Source organism: Pollachius pollachius (assembly GCF_949987615.1).
Source record: "Pollachius pollachius genome assembly, chromosome: 3".
In the NCBI taxonomy this organism is placed as follows: Eukaryota; Metazoa; Chordata; class Actinopteri; order Gadiformes; family Gadidae; genus Pollachius; species Pollachius pollachius.
The window spans coordinates 31,647,128-31,675,088 of NC_136936.1; the positions used below are offsets into that span (position 1 = coordinate 31,647,128).

At 45.3% G+C, this 27,961-nt stretch overlaps 3 protein-coding genes across 3 annotated transcripts in view; 1 reads left to right on the forward strand and 2 right to left on the reverse strand.

Annotated features, from left to right (window-relative positions):
- The window catches only part of LOC307072657 (indian hedgehog B protein-like), a gene marked incomplete at both ends in the record, with an annotated part of 7,366 nt that extends 3,115 nt beyond the window's left edge, over positions 1 to 4,251 (forward strand). Inside the window, one exon of the mRNA XM_079732048.1 lies at positions 3,521 to 4,251. Within this exon, the coding sequence (XP_079588174.1) occupies positions 3,521 to 4,251 (731 nt within the window). The remainder of the gene's footprint in view (positions 1 to 3,520) is intronic.
- dnajb2 (DnaJ heat shock protein family (Hsp40) member B2) overlaps positions 1 to 27,961 on the reverse strand; it is a 266,812-nt gene that overhangs the window by 133,904 nt on the left and 104,947 nt on the right. The window lies entirely within an intron of this gene.
- On the reverse strand, positions 9,496 to 27,543 carry bin1a (bridging integrator 1a; the record flags this gene model as incomplete). Its single annotated transcript, XM_079733782.1, has 21 exons — positions 9,496 to 9,528; positions 9,605 to 9,673; positions 10,090 to 10,191; positions 11,242 to 11,325; positions 12,047 to 12,109; positions 12,854 to 13,384; positions 15,569 to 15,589; positions 16,989 to 17,081; positions 17,747 to 17,869; positions 19,655 to 19,724; positions 20,644 to 20,691; positions 20,996 to 21,051; positions 21,566 to 21,641; positions 22,287 to 22,372; positions 22,831 to 22,923; positions 23,487 to 23,597; positions 25,500 to 25,595; positions 26,038 to 26,132; positions 26,353 to 26,407; positions 26,587 to 26,667; positions 27,457 to 27,543. The coding sequence occupies 21 exons, from the start codon at positions 27,541 to 27,543 to the stop codon at positions 9,496 to 9,498; spliced, it is 2,073 nt and encodes a 690-aa protein (XP_079589908.1).

Genomic DNA, 27,961 nt, shown 5'->3' on the forward strand with positions numbered 1-27,961 from the left:
TGGGTCTATTAAACCCCGGTCCTCACAACGGCACACACACCTTGGATAAATATTTACAGGCCTTAAGACTTGCTCCCTCCCCCCCTCACTGTCCCTCTTTCTTTTTCTTTCCATCTCTCTTCACCAACATGCACATACACACACACACGCATACACACAGACATAATCACACACACACACACACACATACACACACACACACACACACACACACACACACGTATACTGACAGACACATACACTATTCTTTTCTATTCTTACGATACCTTCCACTTCTAAATGGCGATACTTTGGTTCTACTTGTATTGTTGGTGATGTGACTGCTGTCCCCCAGACACCTGTATGGGGCTGATCACTTCTACCAGGAAGATTTTTGCTAGACCTCCTCACCCGATAAGCAGTGTGCTCATGCAGCCAGTATCCAGTCCTTTGGGCTGGTGTACTTCCCGCTCTCTCTGACCCCCGGGCTTGTGTCTAGCCCTGCTGATAGCATCAGCTAGTTATCCATTAGCCCTGGCTAACTTACCTTACCGCGGCGGCGGCTGTGTCTCACTCCTTCTTAAAGGGCACCCTAAAGGAGAGGTCTTGAGGGCTGCGTCGGTATGAGAGTGTGTTCAGCACTCTTCTGGATCCCCCCCATGACATGTCTCCGTGCCCCAGCGGCTTCTGACAAATGAGACAGTAGCCGTAGGAGGATGAATCAGCATGAGGGCGCAGAGGGGATCGGAGTGACTTTTGATAACTGGCAGCCGCCAGTAGAAATAACCTGAAAGGAAAGGGCAGATCTGAGAACAGTCCATTGTTCAGATTCCGGAGCCCACGGCGGTGACATCATTCACATTTCCCTCACCAGAAAATGATTGATGAAAAGATCAACATGGAGCTGTTGAATTCAGCGCCTATCTTCAGAAGAAATCCATATTCACAGAATGGTTTTCATATTTTCCACTGACCTTTGGCAAAGGACATTTTCCAGTGAGAAGAAAGAAGCACCCATTTAAAATCCCGTAACCATGAATCCAGACCTATCAAAAGAAGGCAGACACATTGCCGATTGCAGGGTGTGTACCTGCTGCTGTCCTGAGTCTCTCTCAGCAACTTGCCCTTCATTCTGGATGATCAATTGAAAGATTGATTGATACTCAGTAAAGCAACATTTCATTCAATGGAATAAAGCAAATGCAGGCAGTTTGACTGGGAAGTGTGCAGGTAACGGCCTCCACATGCTCGTGATTTGTCTGAAACCTTGACGTAGGCCTAGACAAAGCAATTCAGCTTCTCACTGCACACACGATTACAGTCATGGTAACCGGCTGATAACAGGGGCCTTCATAAGAGTCTGTGATGTAACAATGTCTGGTATTCCACTTCTGAATGGTCTTCTTTAAGGAACGAAGCAAAAACTGAAGCAAAGACTGAATGAATAGGAACATGAGTGCAGTGTGGCGTCCTCCCTCCTTGGGTGTTTGTAGAACGGTTCTGTTCCTCTTCAGTGTCCCTGTGTCCATGTTATCATGCACACTGCTGACCCACAGAGAAACCCCGACCTGCAGTCTGTGGCAAGGCAAAGTTTCCTGTATGACACAGATCCCCCTGTGACCTAGTAACCCGCCCCAGTCATCGTCAACACAACGCAGTGCCCTTTGCTTCCTCTGTGTGGGATTCTGAAGTCAATGAAACCTTTTTATCGCAAAGGAGTGAAGTCGGAAAAGCATCCATGGCAGATCATGGCCTAAAGGGCACTGAACAGAAAATCTTCAACATTCAGTGAAATATCTCCCATTTGTTACCAATATTAAAATAATACATTTGGAGAAAACAGGTTAAAAATGTCCATCCAGCAGTTTGTGAACTTTCTAAAAAACTCTGACGTGTAATTCCTGTGACGAGGTGAGGTGTGTGTTGTTGTGTGGAGCTCCGTCCATGTGTCCGTCTGTCTGTCTGTCAGTCTGTCTGTCTGATATCAATGACCGCTTTAGAGAAGGTTCTGGCGAAGTTCTGGCGAAGTGACCTCTATGTAGCTCATCAGATGGCCGGTAGGGGGCGCACGGTGGTCAAATGCCAAAATATCCACCATCATCCGTGTGTGAATAAGAAAAAATGGATTAAATTCAAAGGCAAAATCTAATTCCTGTTTTCTCTGTTTGGCTAGAATCTCAGAGGCTAGTTTACTGCCGTTTTATGTTTTTCTTATTTATTTAAGTAAAAGTTATTAAGGATTGCATATTACAGTTTTTCTCAGTCGCTTTGGTACATTTCTCAGATCAGATTTGAAATTCTCAAAACTACCTGTTCAATCTTCACATCATTGTGTCACATGTGCACATCAAAAAAGCAGTTTCTCATTTCTTTGAACAAGTTGCAAAAACTTTGGTACATTCATGCAAATGATTATGAACAATTCTCTGCTCTTTATCAATTGCTTATGCCATGTTGATCAAAATGAATTGTAATGGGTCTTTATATGCAAAATGGTCGAACAAGTTGTCATGACATGTCAAGCATATTTCTATACATTTCCATTAGACTTTTTTTCTAAATCTATATATATAGCTGGAGCACAACACAATGTTACATTGTCTGACAATGGAAGGACAAGGAATTGGACGGGGTCAACAGCCAGAGAGAAGAAGAAGAGGAAGAGGAGTGAGAATGAGAATTTGTGGCCCAACATACAGGAACATCAGGAGGTGTAGGAAGACTTCACTGTAATTCCTACAGCAATGCATGTACAGTTTACCCTTAGGGGATTTTCCTATGTTCACATTTCTAGCAATGACATGATCTGTCGACAAATTACAGTACAAACAGTCAAAGAGTAAATGTGAATCTTGTCCAGTCTCTTGCAATCAATCTGTTAACATACACTAAGGTGTAACTTACAATTTACAATAATTGTCTTCAAAACTTTAGCCATAGTTTACATCAGAACATCCCTCCAGAGTACACTGTTATATTGACAGCATGACTAAGCAATTTGACTGTCTTATCCGTACACAATGACACAAGGACTTGCCAATCTGATGGCACTGACATGTTCATTGACACAGATATTTACTTTTGAGAGATGAACTAAGGATTTTTAGCAAGAGACTGTCTTTTGCAGGTTATCCATGGTGTTTTGGTATTTGTACGAATTGTTTTGAGAAATGCACTTACTGTTATGCAAATGTTGTGGATGATTCGAAAAATGTACCAAAGCGACTGAGAAACACTGTAATGAGTTTGCCGTAGACTACTACAGGGTTGCCATTGATCCCTCAATGTGCCAATATGACCCATTCACCTGCTCGCTGCAAGGACGCCAACAATGGTGGCACACATAATGTAAAATGTACGGCTTTACAGCGTTAACAAGGGATGTCACAGTCTGCAACATATATATTTTTTACAGTCTTGTTCTAACAAACGGTTTAAACAGTTACAACAATCTTTCTTAACCTGCGTCCTGTAGTGAGTCATATAAAAACCAGCGCTTTTAAGAGAAAATAATGACTTCAATGTCTCCTCGTCCCTCCAGAACACTCCGTGGCGGCCAAAACCGGCGGCTGTTTCCCTGGTAACGCCCGGGTCCTCCTGGAGGGCGGGGCCACAAAGCCACTGCGTGACGTTCTGCCCGGCGACAGCGTGCTGGCGTCCTCCTCTGCCGACGGCAGTGGTGAACTGGTTTTCAGCCCGGTGCTGTCCTTCCTGGACAGACAGCCCGCCACCATCAAGACCTTCCACGTGATCCGAACCGCGGCGGGCCTCAACATCTCCCTCACCGCCGCGCACCTCATCTACGTCTCGGACCTCAACTGCACTGAAATGTCGCTCCCTGGCGCCGCTAGCCCCGCCCCCGCTCGCCCCGCCACCGCCTCATCGGGTCCCGGGTCGGGCGGCCTGGCAGGGCTGAGGACGGTGTTCGCCAGCGAGGTGCGGCCCGGACAGTGTGTGCTCACGTCACGGCGCGGCGCCCCCATCCTCTCGGTGGTGACGGGCGTCGAGGCGCGGCGGGGCAGGGGGCTGTACGCGCCGCTGACCCTGCATGGCTCGGTGGTGGTGGACGGGGTGCTGGCCTCCTGCTACGCGGCCGTGGACATGCCCCGCCTGGCCCACTGGGCGCTGGCCCCGCTCAGACTCAGCCAGCGCTTCCTGGGGGCCTCCGGGCCCCAGGCGGACGGGCTGCACTGGTACCCCTGGGTCCTGCAGAGGCTGGGCAGACTGCTGCTGGACCCCGGACACTTCCACCCCTGGGGGATCGAGGGATAGGCGGACGGTGTAACTTGTGGATAGATTGCGTCACTTAATCTATACATTCCTTACTCTCCTTTCATTTTGTATTCCACTTTGAGTGTGTTTTCGATCCTTTCCCTCGCTTTTCACTGCTGTTGACAGGCTCCTAAGTATTTCCATTATTTATGATTGATTTAAGACATCCGTCTGAACTGTATTTGCTGCATACATGAGATGTCATTGTGCTTGTAGGTGAACGTCTGTAACTTTTTAAGGAACAAGTTGCAAAGTATTTCTCTAAAGAAACAATGGGGAGAAAAACAATCCCTTTGAATCATTCACTCATACTCAAATAGCAATGTTGATCATTAACTCTTCATTAGACCACACCCAGCACGGTGGCAGAGGAACGGTTGGCAGCATAGAGCCATACCTGTAATCCAACATTGAGGACCGAGAGGAGACCCAGGATGGCGATTAACTGAGACCAAAATGATGATTGATTTTGACATTGATTGGCATCTCCTGTAATGTCCATAGCCCGAAAGTTCTTTGAGTTTGAACCCTGGGGTCTGATTTCTCCCTTTGGACATCCTTGAGCAAGACGCCTAGCCCTCTACCTTCTCATTAACGATCTGCATCTGAATTTACTTAGAAAATGGTAGTGGGACGTCAGTAAACCCTTTAGACTACAGGATTCATTAGATCAGAATGTGGACTTACTGTACGACCATACTGTAAGTACGAACTCTGTCATACTTCAGGATAGGCTACAATAACTTGTATCTTGCTTGCATAATGTGATGTATAAAAGTATATGTAACCACCTGATTTCCCAGTGTGCCCTAGCTCTAGAAGTGCAGTACGTTTTGTTATCTGCTATTGGTTTATTCACCTAGCGGCCATCTTGACCCTATCAGAGCTCCTCCCCTCCAGCTGGCATTCAGAGCCGAGATGGACACGAGGTGAAAAGGGCCTGTTGGGTGCTTCAAGGAAGTTCCTGTTGTCTGTCCTTAATATAGGTCAGATGTAGGGTAATACACACATATTGTGCTTTACATTTCAACATGTGGTGAAGTAATGTAGAGATACAATCATGTCTTTCACTGTATTTAAGTTTTAACAAACCTGTCATCTATTTAAATCTGTTCCTATCATTTATGCAATATAAACCATGTAACATTAATTCAGGTATTTAACTTGTTAAGAGTGGACATATTGCCAAATATATAGTTATATTTAGAATTTCATTTTCTCATCACTTTAGCTATCTGAAGAGCTACTGTATTAGGCAACAGATAAGGACTCTCAGAGTAGTTACCTTGAATATTCAATTGTATTGAATTAATGAAACTGCATTGCCGGTCATCAGTAAAAACAAAATCTGAATTCCTTTGTTTAAGCACTACATCATTTGCAGTTTCTCTACCAAACATCCTCTTAAAAACCAGGTTTGGAGATAAAGAATGGTTCAGAATGACATGATTTGGGGGATTTTTTTTTAAATCCAAAGTATCTGGTGAATCTGTTTCTCTCTTTGTATTCGCACTATGTGTGCTAAAACATGTCAAATATGTATATTGAGCTATATTGTTTGGAAGTATTTAAAGTTATATTTTTAGTAAAGGTTTTAAATGTTGTTATTTGGACAATCCTCTGTAAATATATTGTATTTTGAACATAAAGTTGTTTGTATGTAAAATAAACCAAACCCTGTTTGATTTTTTACCTAAGATTGACCCTACACTGTAGCTTTTCAAATATTACGTTTTAAAAACGAAACTATTCCATACTTAGAAAATATATTTTCGAAATAGTGTGTATTGGAAAGGCTATCTATCACATAATGATTTAGCTACCTTTGCCCACAATAATTTATTGTGGAGTCAGTTTGCGCCACAGTTGGAACGTTAAAGTGATGGGCCGTACTAACTTCTGGACGGAGGGGGGTGGGCTGTTGGGTTTCAGGACCCTGGATAGCAGCACACAGCCACACTTACCCCGTTCCTCCAGTGATTCTCTTTGTAAACTATTTACCAATTTAATCATAGACATCGCCCCCTGCTGGTTGCTTTGAGAAACACTGCTTTTCTGAACGATTACCTCCTGTGATACCTAGTTTCATTAGGAATGTTCGGTGGAATAAAATAGCATACTGAGAGATTCTAGGTAATTTTTATTATTATTATTGGTCAGTTAAGAACAGGAAGATTCTGTCGTATTTTCCCACAGTTCAGCAAAGACACAGAGACAGTCGCGGACCCAGGTCAAGTTTCTACATTTTAAATATCTGAGGGAAAGAGGAGTGTAGCATGGTTCTTCTGATGGCCAGTTTACGACCATAATCGCAGCTATCATATGAAAACAATGCACACCTCAAGTGGTTCAAACTTAAAGATAAAAAGTAAATCTGAAAACATCTGCCTGTCGAGTCTTGTCCGTCTCCACAGTCGTAGTCAACAAGAGGTTGGGTCCAACAGATTGGCAGCATTGGGAGGACAGTGTGGGGTATCAGGGTATTAGAACCAAAGCCACATCCTTTTCCTTATTCAGAAAGACCCCAGCATCACGACAGGTGATGTGTCTTTGTGTGTCTTTGTGTGTGTCTTTAAACCAGACACACACAATACTCTCAGGTTTGGGATCCCTTAGCTGGAATAACAGGGGGGGGATTCATAATGCTGCCAACGTATTAACCTCAGAGTGTCGGGGGGGGGGGGGGGGTCATCACAAAACACGGGGGTCTCGGCATGCGCACACTAACTCACACAAAGATATGAATGTCTCTATAGAATATGTAGATCTGTGGTGACAGATTGGCAAAGGTTACACATTTACACACAACAACAAATGCACAATAACACGTTGAGATGGAGACCGGCCTTTGAACTGGGACCAGACCCACTCCGGGACCCAGACCCTGGGTCTTCAGAGTCTCCTGGGACATGGACCAGCCCCATTAGGGTCTGCATTAACATCGCCAAATAGATAAATAACGTATTTCCTCTTCAACACAACGCACCTGCTCATCACTCAAAAAACAAACACACACACACCTGAGCACGTGGCCCGCAGAGTAAGCACATAATCCACACGTCGTCCTTCAACTCAAACGACATCTGAATAAGACTCATGCTCCCGCATGACTGGATGAAGGAGTAAGAGGTGTGAGACTACTGTAGTTTTAACTACCTAGGTGGCTTGTTAGCAACAAACCACACAGGGGGTACAAAACACTCCAGTACACGTCTGGTTGGCAATTCCATTGACATTGTTAGACTCTATAGTATATATCATTATAGTTTGGCAGCATACAAAAATAAAAAGAGTTGCTCTGATGCATATTCAATATCACCTGGATTACATAGTTATGTGGACGCTATGCATACAAAGATCCAAAAAAAAATCCAAATTCTTTTTTTCTTGTTTTTCGGCACATTTCATTAAAATAATAAGGACTGGCTCAGTTTTTGTTGCAAGGTATACCTGTTGGACCTAGAAACATAATACGCTGCAATTAGCCAATTCCCATAAGGAGGTTAGCTTGGCTAGGTTTGTAGCTCTCTGCTCTTCTACCTAGGATTGAAGGAATATAATCAAATCAAATGTCATAGAATTCTGTGCAATGTAACTTTTTTAAATGATAATGTTTATTTTGAATCAGAACATTTTAAAATATTAGATTAGATTTCCTCATGTCAATCTCTGAGTGTTGGTCTGAATGATATTTATAGTGGTTGGATCGTGGTGCTTCTTTGGAATCTAATTTGAAACTCTGAACTGTTGATTGAAAGAAACAGGTTTGAGGTTCTTGTTCTGTTGTTCAAGCTAATCTAATAAAAATAATAAAGGGCTGTTCATGTAACATGACAGAATATCCACCCAGAGATCAATAAAGTATTTCTGATTCTCAGATCATAGTAACATCTGAAATGGGTGAAAGTTAACAGCAACGCAACAGTGATAAGAATCCAAACAGGTTATGGGAAATAATCACCTATTAACACCAGATATGCACAAATATGAGGTCATTGAGGGAGGAACGACCTTGAATGTCCTTCCTCTTAAGTAGCACATGGGTTAGCGCTTCGGGAGAGGGAGGACCACCACACTTCACGTCAATGGTAGAGCTCTCATAGGTTGGGCCTTTACACAGACTAAAGGACCCCCCCTTGACATGAGTAGGTCCCGTGGCCTCAGGCCTTGACTGTTAGCAGTGGAAGGGGTCAGCGAACAGTGGCTTCCTACACTGCTCTGCTTGAGGACCACACTGGAACAGCACTAAGAGCTGTGGTGCGCTATCGCAGAAACAGGAAGAAACGGTGTAGCCGAGATCCACAGCCAATGAACTGATTGGACACAGCGTGTGTGTTCGTGTGTGTGTGTGTGTGTGCGCGCGCGCGCGGTTGTGTGTGTGCTCTTGTGTGTGTGTGTGTGTGTGTGTGTGTGTGTGTGTGTGTGTGCATGTGTCTGCGTGCGTGTTTGTGCGTGTGTGTGCGTCAGGTTAATCGCAGACTTTGATACCCATCGTCAAGGATACGGTAACATGTTGTTTTCTAACTATTTGCATGTTAGTAATGCTGGTTGGTGATTGGTTAACCAGAGGAAACACATCACGATGACTTAGTACAGCTGGTGGCTTTAACTTCACTTACTCCATTTCTATTGACTTGTATTGATCACGCATTCAAAATATATAATTAGGCCACTGGAAACATATGTATATAGATATTGTATATTGCAGAGACCAATTTTGCCAGAACGTCAAGAAAGTATTCAGGCCTCAACATTGCCGGGGAGCTATTGGTTAATATTTAATAATATTGTACAAATTAATCAGACTTATCTGAGATGGATCTTAATTCAAATTGAATGTAACCAGTCAACTGGAATGTGTTCTCCAGGACAGACCGGAGCCCCAGTCAGTGGCAGCGGTCTGTGAAGTCATTAGTTCTGTATCTGTCCAAAACATAAAACATCATTGTACTCCTTGTGTTTGAGAACAGCACACGATAAAGACTTTTTCTTCCCCAGCAGACAAGTAACGTCTTTTTTTTAAATGAAAAGAAGTACCAACTCAAACCAAGGGAATGTCTAGGTTTGTCATGTACCAGAGCTGGTGAAATACAAGGATCTCACCCAAGGCTGACTGACACAAACCGCTTGTATGGCCTTTGAAGTCCTAACAGATAAACATCAGGGAAGGGGACAGGAAGGACGAGAGGGAGGAAGGACGGCGGAACCAAAGGAGGAAGGTGGTGGAGCAGCTTGTGTCGTTCTTCACAGCCTCTGGGTGAAGTTCTCCGGGAACACCTGGGGAACGGCACACACTTTAGTGTGCACTGAATGGGAACCTTACAGCATGAGTGTGTTTAGAACCACCACCCACCCCTTTTGCAGCGTTGTCCCTGCTCTGACGCCAGTCGCCCTCCTTCATGCCCATCAACCAGCCATCGTCCTGAAACACACACACATACACACACATGGATCACATACAGGGGCAAGGTTGTTATGGTTGTTCTGGTTGTTATGGTGTGTGTGTGTGTGTGTGTGTGTGTGTGTGTGTGTGTGTGTGTGTGTGTGTGTGTGTGTGTGTGTTAGTGTGTGTGTGTGTGTGTGTGTTGTGACCTCCCTCTCCAGGGACGAGACCGGCCCGGCCAGAGAGACAATCACCTGGACTCTACCGTGGCTCACGGAGTCATTAGTATTATTTTCGCTTATGCCACGTTGGGCACCAACCCACACGGTTTCTGTTGTTCCTCGAATAAATGCCTCTTTTTGGCTTTGAACGGACCTGGGCCGTGATTCCTGAGCAACCGAGACATTCCTGGGGCAGGGTCGCCACAGTGTGTGCGTGGGTGCGGGTTTGTTTACCTGTTCATCTGGGTTGGTGAAGGTGATCACTAGCACAACATCTCCAGCCTTCATCTCCAGCTCATCAGAGTCGTTAGCTGCGTAGTCATGCATCACCTGGACCTGGGAGGTCACATCACAATTTGTTACGTTATACAGTACAACAAACATCACAATACATTACATTATACAGTACAGCAAACATCACAATACGTTACATTATACAGTACAGCATCCATAACAATATGTTACATTATACAGCACAGCAAACATCACAATATGTTACATTATATAGTACAGCACACATAGCAACACATAATACAGTGGGTGCACATTACTGTCACGCCGTCCACCTCTGCCTAGTGGTGGCCATCCATTCATCTCCCTCACTCTACACACCTGCCAGCAATCCTCATCTGACACAGTATTTCAACCCCGGATCTCCAGACAGTAATCGTGAGATGGTTGTTTCACACGTAACAGTCAGTACTTCGTCCCTGGCCCGTTCCTCGTGTCTAGGTTGTTTGGTCATTATGTTCTGTCGCTCTCGCTAACTGTATTCTCCCTGTGTACAGTCTGGCGACGCCTTGTCGCCGAACCCTCACCTCTCCGACTACCTGCCTTTGGCCGAACCCTCGCCCCACGCCTGTCTGACTACCCTCCTGTAGCCGGACCCTCGCCTGTCTGACCACCCGTCTGCCATCAAGCCCCTCGCCCCGCTCCCGCCTTTACATATTTTTTGCCCTAAGTAAAATCTTTATTATTTCCTCCCTTTGTCAGTGCGTCTGTGTGTTGAGCATTTGGGTCCAATCGCTCTACTTCCCTGTAACAATAACATCATTTTATACAGTACAGTACCAATTACAATATGTTACATTATACAGTGCATTGCACATTAAATTATGTTAAATTAAAGTACACATTTCTAAAGAATACATACATTACAGCACATTACATACACAATTGACACATTGAATGTTTCTTTCATTTACATTACATGGTAAAATTCCATAATACTGTAATCAAACTTTTGATTATAAGAAACTTGAATTGCAAACTCACAAAATGCACACACTATAACACATGAGGGTGTGTGTGAGTGATATACTGCACTGGGGTATCATTAACCCTGTATCAGTAAACCCAGTATCACTAAACCAGTGGGGAGGTTACCTTGAACAGGTAGCCCGGGGGCAGGTCCTGGTCCTCTGAAGGCACCTCGGTGGGTTCTAGGGCCGCCGCCGGGGTCTGAGGAGCCTACAAGACCAGGGTGATAGAGGATCACATTATCACTGTATGAGGACCAGGGTGATAGAGGATCACATTATCACTGTATGAAGACCTGGGTGATAGAGGATCACATTATCACTGTATGAAGACCAGGCTGATAGAGGATCATAATATCACTGGTTAAGGATCAGGGTTATAGAGGATCATATTATCACTCTCTATACGGTATGAGAAGAGGGGCTGCTAATGAAGGACTAGAAGGACTATTATCTGTTGGAATTAGTTTATAAAAGACAGATCGCTACATTTATGCCAAATGCATGGCGGGAAGGTCTCCAAGTAATCGGATGCTAATTTAACGGCTTTCCTCAGCGGGCCACAGACTCAAACACTGTTGTGTTCTTCATTAGGCGATAGACATCCAATTAACTGACATTTATATGAATGACTATATTTTGAGATCTTAGAGATAGCTTTAATTATGACCACCTACACATCTTTTTATTTTCAACATTCATTGTTCAATTGTTGGTCTGTAAAAGGTAAAAAACAAATAATAAATTAACCCAACATTTATGATTTAATCTAACAGAAATACAGAATTATATTACTATTTCCAATTATGTTCTAGTTGTTTGGAAATAAGATCAACTGAAACGTTGTTGGTGGATATCAGTGTCTCTCCAGCACCCTGAAGGTGTAACGTAATAACGAGTAATGAATTCCGTGTTAATTATTAAAGGGTCACCTCTTCAGCGGCCGGCTCCTCCACTGCTACAGCTGCTGGCTCCTGGGCCGCAGAGGAGTCACTCTGAGACAACACAAGGAGCAGAGTCAGGGAGAGGGACACCCGCACAGAGAGAGAGAGAGAGAGTCAGGGAGAGAGACACCGGGAGACAGAGAGAGTCAGGGAGAGGGACACCGGACACAGAGAGAGAGAGAGAGAGAGAGAGAGAGAGACAGGGAGCGAGTTTCCCGGACACAGAGAGAGAGAGAAGGCAAGAGAGACAGAGAAAGAGAGGGAGTGAGTGAGAGGCATAGAAAGAGAGACAGATATAGACACAGAGCATTAAAGACAACAAGGGAGTACAAGCGAGCCAATGATGTAAGAGCCAATGATGTAGGCAAAAACGCCAACAACGTCAATAGAGACACACTGACCAACGGAAAAGCTTCCAACAAATGCAAAGAAGCTGTGGTGAAATCAGGGCCAGTTAGGCTCCAACAGAAGCCATGGTTCAAACCACAGTTGCTGTGCAGCACACACAACAGCACAGAGACACACATGAGCTACCTGCCTGTGTTTCAGTAGCACTCGCTGTATAACCACTGCTAATTCAAAAGGATGCAAAGGTACAACACAATTCTCTTCTCGGCGCAAAGCACCCAACCAATGCCATGCATCCACTACTTTCTCTGGTCTGGAGAGGATGCATCCTTCTCCCCAGCAACAGATCCCAAACCGGCTCCAACCTCCCCACCGGAGGACCTCCTCCTGGGTCCATGCTTTTGCTTTTTGCATCTTCCAGATGCAAAGCACCGGGTCCTGTGTTACCTGGCCTTCCTCGCTGCCACAGAGGGCTTCGGGCGTCGGCTCTTCAGGCTCTGGGCTCAGATCCTGGGCAGCCTCAGGAGAAGAGGCCAGGGCTTCGTCCTCCCCTCCTTGGGGGGAGACCGCCACGTCGCCCTTGTGGTTACTCCCCTCGTCGCCCCAGCCCTCCTGGGCAGCGGCCACTGGGTCGACGCGGACGGGCCTGGAGCCGTCGTCGCCCCAGCCCTCCTGGGCAGCGGCCACTGGGTCGACGCGGACGGGCTTGGAGCCGTCGTCGCCCCAGCCCTCCTGGGCAGCGGCCACTGGGTCGACGCGGACGGGCTTGGAGCCGTCGTCGCCCCAGCCCTCCTGGGCAGCGGCCACTGGGTCGACGCGGACGGGCCTGGAGCCGTCGTCGCCCCAGCCCTCCTGGGCAGCGGCCACTGGGTCAACGCGGACGGGCTTGGAGCCGTCGTCGCCCCAGCCCTCGGAGGCAGCGGCCACCGGGTCGTAGTGGACGGGCTCCTCTTTCTCCTGGGAGCCACTGTCCTCCTCATGCTGGGGTGGTCAAAAGGGGGTTTGGATTCAAAAAGGGGTGGTGGGTGTTCAGAGGTTAGGCATAAACAGTGGGGTTCAGAGGGAGTGTGGAGAGAGGGGGCAGAGAGGGGGAAGGGGTGTGTTTAGCGTCAGAAGGTGATTGTGAGGTGAGGTTTGATGGAAGATTGGATCGGGGGGGGGGGCATTGGGCTGTGGCTGGAAGGGGTATCAGGAGGGTTGGGTCAGTATACAGAGAGGGGGTGGAGGGTATCAGGATGGTTGGGTGTTGGGTCAGTATACAGAGAGGGGGTGGAGGGTATCAGGATGGTTGGGTGTTGGGTCAGTATACAGAGAGGGGGTGGAGGGTATCAGGAGGGTTGGGTGTTGGGTCAGTATACAGAGAGGGGGTGGAGGGTATCAGGAGGGTTGGGTGGTGGGTCATAATTCAGAGAGGAGGATGTTTAGGGTTTATGTTGAAAGATTTAAATAAATTGTCAACACTGTTTGACACCCGTTTTGACACACCTTTCAATAGGACTATTGAAAGGTTGAATATCAGGGACGGTTTGAGGTTCAGAAGTCAAAAATAGCTTTTTTTTTGGGGGGGGGGGAGAGAGAGAAGGTTCAAATGAAAGTAAAACCAGGCAATTCAGGTAAGAAAAGGAAAAAGGCATAAGCTGGAAGACTTTTCCATCAGAAGAAAGATGCTGGTTCCTCTGTTTGCTTGGCAGGCATGGAGCGTATCCCAGTTATGTTAATTCAGATGGAGAAGAAGGAGGGTTCCTTGTAAGAAGTAGAGGTGCCTATTGGTGTTCTCTAGCTCGCATACCACGGTTATAGACACATCTACCTTACATGGGAAAGGACGGGTTAGTTGATGGCTTGATGGACTACCTCAACAAAACCTCACAGGTGAAGTTGCTGAGAAGCTATTGGGGTGAGTTTGTTCAGTGAGTTCAGTTTAGGACTTTTCTGAGCTGTCTCTGTATGGACGACATAGCAGCCTATTACATCCATCTCAGGCCATTTTGGCTTTATCAGAGAACATAATTGAATGCTCACTATCGCCGAAAAACCCAACCTGCACAGCTGTCAAGAGCAACTTCAGAACAGTCATGTTGAGAACAGTTTCCTTTGTGTCACATGGAACATGTTGCGGCCATGAGAAAGAAATAAGGTTCTTTGTGGAACATGTTCACGTACAGGGACTTGAGGAAAACCCAAAGGTTCACCCGTTTGAGTTCAAATCACTTCCATATTTGCTAGAGATGACATGATTTTCACAATAACTTAATAGAATTAAAATAATAAAAACACAGGTTCTTTTTTTGGTAATATGCAGGGTGCGATTTGCCGGTGGGGATGGTGGGGATTATCCCCCCCTCTGGTTTACACGTCCTACCCTCTGCTGAATTATTTTTATCCTCGGTGGGGATAAAAATTATCCCCCCCACCCAAAGTATTTTCACCATTACATCGTAATAATTGACAACCAAAATACACAGGGTCCGTCTTCATTTTGAAACATTTTAAAATGTTTCTCAAAATTGTCCCCCCTCTGGTTTTTTCACAAATCGCACCCTGGTAATATGTATGTATAGTATGTCTGCAAACATTTGTTTGTAGACATGGAATCCATATAGACATGTGAAGTCTACTTATACAGTACATATACAGAGGAGGAATATAACAAAATAAATTGTTTGAATGACATCATTCACGGTCATATTTTGAAAAGAAAACAATGTCAATAAAAATAGAATACTATAATGCAATGTTTTCCGAAGCTGAATTCTCGGACTACGCAAGGAATGCAACTAACTCCCAACTTCTATTTGTGCGTCAAAAAAGACCTTCCTCACGCACAACATTTGCTATTGCCACCAGCAAGGGACCGCCACAAAGACATTGCTTCACGCACAAACAGAGTTGGGACCAACAGGCAACTATGGAAATGCACAAACAAACACACCTGTCGCCATTTTAGAACTCGCTGTCCTGCTGTATTGATGATTGCTGCATTGCATCATGGGACTTGAAGTCAATGTAACGTGTGGGGATTATAGTTGCAGTGTTGTCATATGGCAGCAGGACAGATTCTTTAATGGCTACAGACACAGCATGGGATAGTTAGAGCATGAGCATCAAAACGATGATGACTATGAAGATGGAGGAAGGGGAGACAACAACAAAGACGCTTACCCATGAATCCCAGTTTGCATCCTGTGTAAAACAGAGGAAGGGACATTGAATTCATTAGTTTAATTTGCAGTTTAAACAGTATTGGACTCAATACCCCATGACCGAATTCTATAAGGGCCATGCTATCACCCAACAAACATCACCCAACCATTTGTAGGAGCAAGCCACAGCTATTTAGACATTAAGATGAATTGTATGAAACGCATCTTAATATCATAAAGAGTGTTCTCAGAAGCAAGGTTGCCTAGTGATAAAGCAGCTCAAACGTCCAAATCGTGTATGTATGTATTCAGTGTATCTATGTATTCAGTTCTTCTTAAATTCAAGTTCTTGAGCTTAACGTTTCACATATTCAGAAAAAAATTCTTGAATAGGTTGGAAACCACATTTATACACACACATAAGCCACTCAAACTCCAACAAGCTTTACTTGAACAGCGCCTGAGTAGCCTATCTACTACGTTAATATTACTTATGGTATACATTAAGTATTCAGCACAAGCTATTGATCTAGGCGCTACCAAAGCTGAAAGTGAGAAGGTAAATCACGCAAAGCATTCTCAATACTTAGATGAGTAGTATTTAATGTATCTCATATTTGTATGTATCTGTCCCTTCAGCACTCACATTTGTGTTTATGGATATGTTATGCAGTACAGCCTAGATAGCCAGAATGATTGCTAGGCTCACTTAGCCCAAGACGCTTCGAATGTATGCTTACAATGTCCTATGGATGAACCACACGGCACCCTGAACTGTTTCCTCCCAAACTGAAAGGCACTGGAAGTCCCAGCCAGACCCCACAGGCGGAGCCCAGAGCAGCGAGGGGGTGAGGTCCACTAGTCTAGTATGTAGATCATGCCTTATCCATCCACCAGCGCATTGCGCTCGAGCAGAACAGTGGGTCAGTCCAAGCGCTAGCCTAGCATCATAGTATCCTTGGTCATGCCACGGTTCACCTGCTGTTGGCTGACCGGTCTGCAGCAAAGCAGGGAGGAAGCACTGCAAACCATCACACGCTAGTCACCGAATTCACCCTGTATCCAGAATGACTCCAGTCCATGAGGAACGACTGATCTGGTCTCCTCTGGTATCGTCTACTCTGTCAGTTGAATGTTAAACAGTGAAACCAGTTGTATTTCCTGAATAGAGAAACATTAACTATGCTATTGCTTTAAATCACTTTGGATAAAAAGTGTTTCTAATTATTAAATTATAAAAAAAGGTTGTGGGGTACGCTATGGTGTTGAGAATCAACCTATGGGTTTTAACAAACAAGCTAGCAGCCGGTGAATGGCTTCCTCAATACTGAATGAATTAGAAGGAGTATCCTGAATACAAAATGACATTCTGTGGTAAACGAGCAATTCCTCCAAGCGTCGGGCCTCAAAAATTTGGGTTCATGCCAAACACCCTCCACCTTTGTGGCCGTAGTAGAGACTTGGGTGGGGGCCACATTTAGAGAGTCCAGGTCCATGTCCAGCAGGTCATTCAACGCTGCGGGACTGTCAAACTGACAACAACAGGGGACACATCAACGGATTGGCTCACAGGTAAACATAGGGGCTGGACAAATCGAATTGATGGAACTATTTGAGTCGAAGAGAGCGGAAGTTTGTTCAGGAGAGGAGAGGAGAGGAGAAAAGAGAAGAGAAGAGGAGCAGAGAGGAGAGGAGAGAGTAGAGGAGGAGAGGAGAGGAGAGAAGAGGAGAGGAGCAGAGAGAAGAGGAGAAGAGAGGAGAGAAGAGAGGAGAAGAGAAGAAAGGAGTTGACAGGAGAGGAGAGGAGGGGAGAGGAGAGGAGAGGAAAGGAGAGAAGAGGAAAGGAAAGGAGCATAGAGGAGAGGATAGGAGCATAGAGGAGAGGAGGAGAGGAGAGGAGGAAGATCAGACACAAACAAAGAGGAGAGATAAGAAGAGAAGAGAGGAAAAGAGAAGGGAAGGGAAGCCAGGAGGAAAGAAAGGTATGGATGAAAATGCAATGCGAAACAACAGAAAAGAGTACGAGAAGACAATCACAAAAAAGGAACTGCATAGATGTAGGTAGACAAAACACCGAACACAGAACAGAACGAAGGTGAGCGTAAAATGCGGGGATGAAGAGGAACACACTAGCTATAGGATCTGACCTAAAGAGAAAAAAAGGGGACAGAATTAAGGAAACAAGTGGCCAGCCGACCTGGGTGGGGGAGGTGATGCTGATGTCAGGCGCGGCGGCTGAGGCGAAAAGGTTGATAATGTTGTCCGTCTTCATGTCCTTGCAGGGGGTCACCTTGGGGGGGGGAGGAACGGTCGGTCTCAGCTGTAGGGAGGAAGTACATCCAGAGCTCAGAACTGGAACCAGCATGTTGGCATTGGCAACCATTTGTTGGGTGGATGCGAGGTCATTTTGGGGCCAGTAGTATCGTTGCTCTCTCACAGAACGTAATAGTGGCGCTGCATAATTTTTAAAGTAGGGCTGTTGTCACAGAGATATAAAGACTGTGTTTTTTTACATTTAATTTCTGAAACAGAATATTAAAACAATAACATATGTTTCATTGGAAAATGCCTCAAAAAACGAAATAGCAAGTTGCAATCACAAGTAAGTACGTGGGTTGGGATCCACTTTTGGAATGAGTCGACTGGGTTACTGCAGAGCTTCAAAGTAAAGCGTGTGAATTCTGTGCCTGTCAGCGAGGCGCATCAGGGAGGACCACTCCTCTAGGTCGCTTCCCTTTAGTTCTGGTTCTGAGTTTAACACATTGGGTGATATGGAGGCCACTGCGATGGTGCCAAAGTTTTGATCAGCTGGAGGTTATAGCATGGCTGTATGGCAGCGCCGGTGTGAGTGGTCTCATTGGAAACACAACCCACTCAAGTTCCAATAAAGACACATGGATTTGCCTCGATTGGGGGGCTTTAACCGATCATAAAACCCAGAAGGTGGTTTGAAGATTGTGAAAAGGGTTTTTCTAAATGTAATTTCACCACAGCATGAGAACTGCATTCAAAGAACGACACACATGCACTTTTCAGGGGACTGATCTCAAAAAAAGGAACTGAGATCCGAACTGGGTTATATCGCCTGGGTAGCAGCTTGCTGCTATAAGTAGGTCAAACTTTTTGATACAGGATGAGGAAGAGAGGGGAAAGAGGCAGCTAATGTGATAGAGATGTCTTGGTTAAGAATTGGTTACAGCAGAGCTTCATGCAGCCTAAAGGTTTCCGGACACGGTTTCCAAATTATGAGAGCAGGCCCATTTCAAATAATCACAAGCAAATATCAGGTTTGAACATCGTGCAAAGTTTTGAATAAATATAACAGCCGGACTGGTGCTGTTTACCCGGTAATAAATCACACAAGTGCTACTGTGGGAGGCTGATCGCCATGAAGGAGAAACATCACTACCTGTCCTGTTCATGTTTACTAAATAAACCTCATGCTACTATAGTACTAGTAGGTAGAGCTCTGTGGTGTCTTTTGGACTTGTTTAAACATTGAAATAACTTTATCAAAACCCTTCTCATACGATCTCGCCGAGGGGGTTAAAGTCTTGCTTTTCCTCACACTAGAGGACAGCTCTTAAAATGCTACTGGAATATTAGAAGAATGTTTAAATATCCAAAACTAACCAATGGTAATTGGCTCCTCCCATATTTGGCCATTCTGAAGATGGCTGCCGTTAACCGTGTGTTGAAGTGAAGCTTTCTCTTACTTCTATCGCCCTTACATATATATTTTATCACTGGGATATTCTACGGATATCCACCAGTACCTAATGTTAGTCTTGAGCCCTGACATTGTAAGTGAAATACAGACACGCAATCACAACAAAGAGTTGCTATGGGAGACCATAGCAACTACAAATCTGGAAGACAAGTTCTGAGAGCTTATTGGATCTTCATTTTATGTTCTTCCTTCGAAAACAGTTCCCCTGATTATTTGATATCCAGAAATATATACATTAACAAAAACAAAAAAAGTGTGTGTGTGTGTTTGTGTGTGTGTGCGTGTGTGTGCCTGTGTGTGCGTGTGTGTGTGCGTGTGTGTGCGTGTGTGTGTGTGTGTGTGTGTGTGTGTTGTGTGTGTGGTGTGTGTGGCTACCTTGGATGGAGACTTTGGTATGGGGGGTGGGCCTGCTGGCCTCAGAGTGTGATTAGATGGTTCTGGGGCACTGATAGACGGAGAGAAAGAGAGGAAAGAGAGACAGAGGGAGAACAGAGACACAATGCAAACCAATAAGTGAGATGGACAGAGAGGTGGATGTGTCTATTGTCTCCAGGCTCTTCCCAGACAGGAGGGAGCAGAACGTTAGAGCACAACTCAACAGGAAAAAGGTTGAAATGAAAAGTGTCTAGGTTATCTGGCATGCTCTACCAGGGGCCAAGCAAGCTCCGTCATGCAGGTCAGTGACCCCCCGACCCTGTCCTCCACCCTTAACCTCTGTATCCTCCCAGCGCTCCGTCTCATGCAAGCAGAGGCCTCAATGTGTGCAATCTGGGGGATGTTTCCAATACTAGTCCTGAAGCCACGTCTCTGAGCTGGGAGCTGTCAGCAGACACTGGGGATCAACCCCACAGTTGTAATCATATATTTCTACGACAGCAGTAAACAAGTGACCCAGTTCACCGTTTACACTGACTCCAGCTTAATATTTTAACAGCAAACAGGATGGCTGCTTTTACGATATAAGGCAGTATTTATTTATGGCCATGGATTTTTTGGTGGGTCTAAAATAGCTCCAGTGGATCCTCCGTCTCTAGATTCAATCCATTCAAGACTTTATTGCCACTTCAAATTGTTGACTGACATTTGGTCGTTCCTCCAGAAACACATTTCCCCCTATCTCACATCCATGATATCTGATAAACCCTTATCTTATCTTATCTCAGAAAGAACATGTCTCTGAGGTGCAATAGTCAGCGGACTTCGCTAACTGTCTTTGGGTCAGGACAAAAAGTTTGGCTAGATCTTGGCCAGGCCCTCTGAGGGGTCGAGTGACTGACATACGGACGGCCAGACAGACAGGTCAGTTGGACAGACAGACGTTTGGACAGTATTGCCACGGTGACGTAGCGGGCGTGGCTGTTTACCTCCGGGACGGTCCGCTGGTGGAGGGCGCGCTGCGTTTACCTGTCTTTCTGTAAGGTTGTGTGAGGAGCTCAGGTTAATTCACCACCTTGTGATCTCCCACCATCATTCAGATGGTTGATATGCCAACACAAACATATAGATCTGATAATACACTAGTACATGAAGGTCAATATCCTGGTTACATCCACATGATTTCATATCTAGGTCTTCAGATGTTTGACTCATTATTGATCTTCAGTAAACCGTACTGAAGGCCCACTGTAATAGAGATACAGCAATGCAAACATTATTGACTTCAATTTCAATATTGTCAAAGGAGGCTTCTCTGGGGATTAGAAAGAGTTAACTAACCTTGTGGTGTCTGATCCCTCCAGAGTGACCAACGTGTCGTTCAGGTCCTGATCCAGCTGGGGAGGCAGAGGGGAGAGGTCAGGATGGGGAGGAGGGCCATGAATGAGTCTTTGATCCATGACACTGTGAGATTAGACTCACTTTTATCTTGTTTTAAGTCTTTTGATCATGTTATATGTTGTGCAATGTCATCATGACAAATAAATAGGATTTATAAAGTACTATCTTATCTTATCATCTTCCCAATTATCGATCATGATGTCTTAGAGTCAAAAATTCATTCCTAGAACTATATAACCATCCACCTGTCTGTAGACCGGTCTTCACTATTTTGGTCTACTCCCCTTGTCCTGTTCCATAAACGTAGCAGACCCAGAATGGACGTGAAGAGGGAAACCTGTGTAGCCCTGGGACCCCTCTCTGTGAGAGGGGTCTTTAAACATTGTCTATGGACCCTCATACCATGGACCACCCCTCTGTGAGGGGACTCTGTAGACGTGGTGTACGTACCCTCATATCATGGGAAACTGTGGTGATGAGCAGAACAGTACTTGTGTGTTTGGGACTCACCCGGCCTATTTCCTTGTGGAACTTCTCCTCGAAGCCAGCCAGACTCTGGAAGGTGCTGACATAAAAGCCCACGCGACTAGAGCGCGAGAGACAGAAGGTGACATAGAGAGAGGGCGAGACAGAGAGAGAGAGAGAGAGAGAGAGAGAGAGAGAGAGAGAGAGAGAGAGAGAGAGAGAGCGAGAGAGATGGATCAGAGATTTGAGAGAAAATATTAAATACTGTCTATTTTAGGTCAGTTTTACCTCTTATATATAGTCTATGTTGAGTCAATTTAACCTGTATTACATACAGTCGATGTTAAGTCAGTTGAACCTGTATTATATACAGTAAGTCAGTTTGACCTGTATTATATACAGTCTATGTTAAGTCAGTTTAACCTGTATTATATACAGTCTATGTTAAGTCAGTTGAACCTGTTATATATACAATAAGTCAATTTAACCTGTATTATCTACAGTCTATGTTAAGTGAGTTGAACCTGTAATATATACAGTAAGGCAGTTTAACCTGTATTTTATACAGTCTATGCGCATTAAACCAACACTTGAGCTCCACTGGCCAATCAGTTTGAACCTGCTTTTAACGGTTGTAAAGCTAGAGGCAAACAATAAAGAAAACATTTTAAATGTGAGGTTTATCCGGTTTAATTGCATTCTAGTAACGCTATTGTTACGGGTATGGGACTTCATATTTGGCCTGTGTGTATAGAAATTGAATCACCTATTCCAGAGAGATGGTAGTTCCTCCTGCAGGTCTATATTAATCTCTTCAAACACTTTCTGCGCCCTCTCCAGCTCCTCCTCCGCCTTGAAAACAAACCATGTTGAGGTTAGGACTGTGTGTGTGCATATGTGTGAGTGTGTGTGTGTGTGTGTGTGTGTGTGTGTGTGTGTGTGTGTGTGTGTCTGTGTCTGTGTGTGTGAGTGGTCGTGTGCATGTGTGTCTTTTATGTGTGTCTGTGTGTGTACGTGTGTGTGTGTGTGTGTGTGTGTCTGTGTGTGTGTGTTACTGTTTGTGTGTGTGCGTGTGTTTGTGTGTGTGCGTAAACATCTTCTATTTGTTCACTTTGATATGGGACATTTACAGATAAATAATTTTGATTTAACTTTATCTATACAGGTAGAGTCTGAATGAGGCTAAGATACTCTTCTGGATCAGTGGTCTCTCAACCACAGCCGTTATAGTGAGGTGTTATTAACAGGAAAGATGTGATTGTTGTTGCTAATCACAACTACTACAACACCAAGAGGAGGGTCAGGAGTACCTGGCTTCTGGACAGACTGCTCTGGGCCACGTTGTGAGCAGACAGGATACCCTGGGCCCACCCTGGGGTGGCTCTCTCCAACAGGGTGGAGGGCTGGGTGAGAGAGAGATAGAGAGAGAGGGGGGAGAGACATAGAGAGAGAGAGGGGGGGAAGAGATGGAGAGAGGGGGGGGAGAGAGAGAGAGAGTAGGGGGGGGAGGGGGAGAGATAGAGAGGGGGGAGAGACAGAGAGAGAAAGAGGGGGGGAAGAGATGGAGAGAGAGAGAGGGGGGGAGAGGGAGAGAGAGAGGAGATGGGGAGAGACAGAGAGAGAAGGGGGGGTGAGAGACGGAGAGAGACAGAGAGAGAAAGAGAGAGAGAGAGAGAGAGAGAGAGACAGGGAGAGGGGGGAGAGACACAGAGACAGAGAGAGAGAGAGAGAGAGAGAGAGGGGGAGAGGGGGGAGAGAGAGAGAGAGAGAGAGAGAGAGAGAGAGAGAGAGAGAGAGAGAGAGAGGAAAACAAACTCATTCATAGAGGCAGATGTTTATGCTGCATCAAATCCCATGATGACTGCGATGAATAATAAAATTGAAGGAGGGGATTGATTTTTGGGAATTCGCAGCGCCCTGCTGATGAACAGCGAGCAGGGCACTGAGCTCTGAGCACATGCGTTACCTTGGTGATTTTGATGCCGCCATCCTTTTTCTTGTTCTTGTGTGTGGCTGAGTAGTTGTGTCTGGCGCTGTCGAAATCCACCAGTTTCCTGTCCCTCTTAGCGATACGCGCCTGGTTTCAGGAACACAGAGAGAGGTTTATTTATATCTGAGTGTTTAATGGCTTATCATATCCTATTACGAGTCATTCATTGATCAGTCCAACCACAAGAAGTATTTTTTTAATTACCAACATGTTATAATCTGCTTCCAGTCCTGTGCAAAGTGAGCGCAGAAATACAGCACTTCTCCGTCAAGACAATATCTGTTCCTGTTTGGGGACAGGCCACGAATATGAAGAGAAATCCCACTCTGTGTGCTTTGGGTGTCGCTCCCCGCTACGTCCACACCGCCTGCAGCACTGCATTATGCTGCGTAAAAATGTAACGCAAAAAATGCCCTGACTTGAACGACGCCTACGTCACAACTTGAACGCAGCGAGCGGGACAAGAAGTGCCATCCAAACAGCCCGAGCTCTGAGGTGGCAGAAAGGTCAGGCCCAGCAGGACCCACACAGACCGGCGGTCTGGTGGCGGCTGCTCTACGTCCAGCAGCTTGCTCTCATGTTCAAAGATGTGATACCCAGTTCCATCTTGTCCACTCAGTTTAGTATTATTCCCTCCAAAATTCAAACATAGGCATGAGACAACAGAATAGACTGTCACTGGGTTTTACTGTATATAAAACCGCACCGTATGATTGGACATGAAATTGTAGCTAATACATAATACACAACCGTGTGGGAAATAAGTCAGAGCCAGAGGGAGTATTCAAGCCCACCGAGAACGCCCCTCAATAAGTGTGTGAGACAGCTCGTAATTCGCACCTCCAGAATACCCGCAATGTTCACAACTTCAAGGAGGGGTGAATTTGCCGAGGCATGCACAAAGCGTTCAACCAATCATAGCAGACTGGGCTACTCTGGAGGGGGACTTAAAGCGACATGATAGAAAAAGGACTATTTTGAAAGATACCAATTTTTTTGCTTTTTTGCTTTTGCAGAAATTAACAATGTGAGAGTAACAAGGGGTATTTTTTAACATACAAGCATTTAACCCTATTCTAGTACCCCCAAATGCAATTATTTACCCTAAAACTATGTGGGAAATTTATTGCAAAAAAAATTGCTGAAATTCTGCGTCCACAATCTCATATTATTATTGAATGAAAAATGACTAGCTAGCTAGCACAACCTTGGATATTTTGATACTTCCGGCCTGGTCTATGCAATTGCGAAATGTAATGCAACAGCTTCGGTCCGCAGCATTGCCGGGCAGACCAGGGCTACGTTGGAAACGTAAGTCCTCTGACGCAACACAGCTGATGACACAGGCAGTGTGCGCGAGGTGTCAGAAATCCTATAGCTCCAGTTCTTTGGTTTCTCTTGTCTGCTGAGCATTTAGAAAAGAGTACGTTTTGGAGACAATCGCATTGGCCTCTGGTAAGCAATGAAAGACGTTATTCTTTTATTATTTATAACAATCCATGCACTGAATGAGGAGATCAGCGCTGCCCTACATCATCCTAAGCTGCCAAGCAAACCAGCAGCAGGTGAAGCCGATCCTGAGCTGCTTCAGGTGTGACGGAGCAGAGACCGTGCCTACGACCCAGAGACTCTCTACTCCAACCCTGGCTGTAAGCAGACTGAGAGTGGAGGAGGTGTAGCTGAGCTTCAATTCGCTCGATCCTTGGTGGTTTAAAAAATTTAAATATTCGTTACAAAGATGTGTGCATGTGGCATGTGTGTGCATGTGTCTACAGTACATAGGTACTAGTTGTAATCTGATCACCCAGAACTAGTTCTATCTTCCATAAAACATATCCCCCCCTCATCAATGATATACACAGAGCGCACACAGAGCTTTGGTCTGGAGCGTGTCTTGTGTTCCAGTCCCCACCGGTGAGGTTCAATCACAACAAAGAGCAGAAGCCAGGGAACAAGTTTGAACGGTGAATACGTTGGTGTGCGCCGGACCTTAATATCAGGAAACTGGCCCAGGTAGGTGTCCATGGAGATCAGAGCATGGTCCACCAGCTTCTGGTGATAGTCGGTCCACAGCACATCACAGTCCTACAGCATGAACACACACACACACAAACACACACACACACACACACACACACACACACACACACACACACACACACAGGCACACACACACACACACGCACACACACACACACACACAAACACACGCACACACACAGGCATGAACGCACACACACACAAACACACAGACATGCACTCACACAAACATACACACACACACACACACAGGCGTACGCACACACACACACAGACGCAGAAACCCACACAGAGAAGTTTGTGCACACAGACACAGAGGCAGAAACAGACACACAGAAACCCACCTCTCAAATGTCACACATTAGAAGCTCCTAGTAGGGTTAGGTCAGTTGCTGTAGTTTCATGTTTCAAATACTTGGTGTTTTACTACAAAATTTGCAATGGAAAATTAGAGAGGTATCTCTAAGAAAAGTAAATGGGATCTGACCTCCACCACAGAGTCCACGTCGTTCTTGCCCTCCCACTCCGGCTCGTACATGTCAGCCAGACAGGACTGGAGATTCCTGGAGGACTCATGCATGGCTGAAATAAAACACAAACACATTTCCCAGATTTACGATGATGACGATAATCCACAAAGGCATTTGGACCCAAAAACGTTTTTTTGAGTTTTGTTTTGGAAAGTTATTAAAAGTATTTAAATTAAAATGTACATTCCGAGACGTTTGTGTGTGTATATATATATGTGCACCAGTATATATGAAATGTGATGTAAAGGAAATGGTGTCAGGATTTGTGTTACCTTTTACTGCCTCCAGATAAGCCCTCAGGTCTCTCTGCAGCTTGCTGCCTTCGGTCTAGAATCACAACACACATAACACCGTGTCAGAACCATGGGAGGCTAGGGAGCAGAGCTGGGGTCACATGGGGTCTTAGCAGCGGTCAATGCAAGTAGTGAAGAGGGCGTTTAAACCAGGAGGAAAGAGGAAGCACACCAATGAACTCAGGAGATTCATTTTAGTGGCTTTAGTCTTACATATTGTTTGTTGAAATTGATAACCCCCTCCTCGAACGCCACATCTTTGGTCTCATCTGCTTTTCCCAGTTTCTGAAGAACCTAAATCGAACAAAAAATGTACACACGTTCAGACACAGAGTAGTGAACTACGTAGAACTAGACCAGTGTAAACATATGGGTTCAAAACAACGATGCGAAAGGGGTTCACAACAGTTCAATTGGTGTGTAGATAAAGTGTGATCTGCAAAGGTAATCATGTGTATTCCTTATTCCAAATCTTACCCCTGCCTTATCTCACATCCTTTATGAGCAGTCAATCATTATGAAGGCTATTATATCGAGTTGAATGGATGTCCATTCCACAAGAACAAACAGCACCCCCTGTCAGCAAGCGTGCACCATGACATCTCTCATAGTAAGGCATCGAACAGGCCCTGTATTTACCATCAACCTGGCCGCACAGGCATATTGTATTTGTTTAACTGCATATTTGATCTGATTGGCATGAATAAATAACTTATAAATTACTGCGTCTGACGCAGTCTTGTTTCTTTATTCCGTTTCCACTTTGCGGTAAATGCCAACCGGACCGTGTTCATCCCCAAACGATGAGTCCATCAACGTGGTGTTCTCGCTGCATAATGCCCTTAAAATGACATTGACGTGTATGCAGTTCTTATTCAATGCACTTCTGTTATACTTACTATTTTTAGGGGTGGAAGCCAGTCTATCGCGGACTAACGACTGGTTCAACGGACGAGTGTCGTGATGCGACACTCGCCCAGGGATGCGACATTGGCGCAATGGGATTAAGACACAGCCGTGATGGGATGATCTGCAGGATCACATCTCCTGCATGGATAAAAATGGACTAAAACGCGATCTTACCTTTTCCTGGGCCCTGGTCAGTTTTTTTTGCACATTGCTGGCCACCTTCCCCGCAGTCAACCCCTTCCCCAAATTCAGCTCAGCCATCTTGGAGCGCGGAACAGCCTTTAGGATCAGATTTAGAGATATGTGAATAACAATTATGTTGCGCCCACTGCGTCGACCGGGGATGGGTCCACGTTCAAACAGGCGAAACCGGCGATTGCGGTTGACTTGTGATTGTATGATGTGTGGCCCTGTACGGACAGGCCTTCTGAGAGGAGAATGCTGTGTGATGGAGTCAGCAGGGGGGAGGATGCGCTCTTAGGTGTTCTTAAAGGGACAGGCACCCTGCGCTCCTGTCACTAATGAGCTGCACAACCAAGAGTTACGTCGTGTACACCTTTGTATAGGATATACACATGGACGCGCCATGGATTATATACGCAATGTTACATTTCTAAATATTAGGAGTAAAGGGAACATGTATCCGGCAGCATATTTTATGTCCAGCAGATGGCGGAAT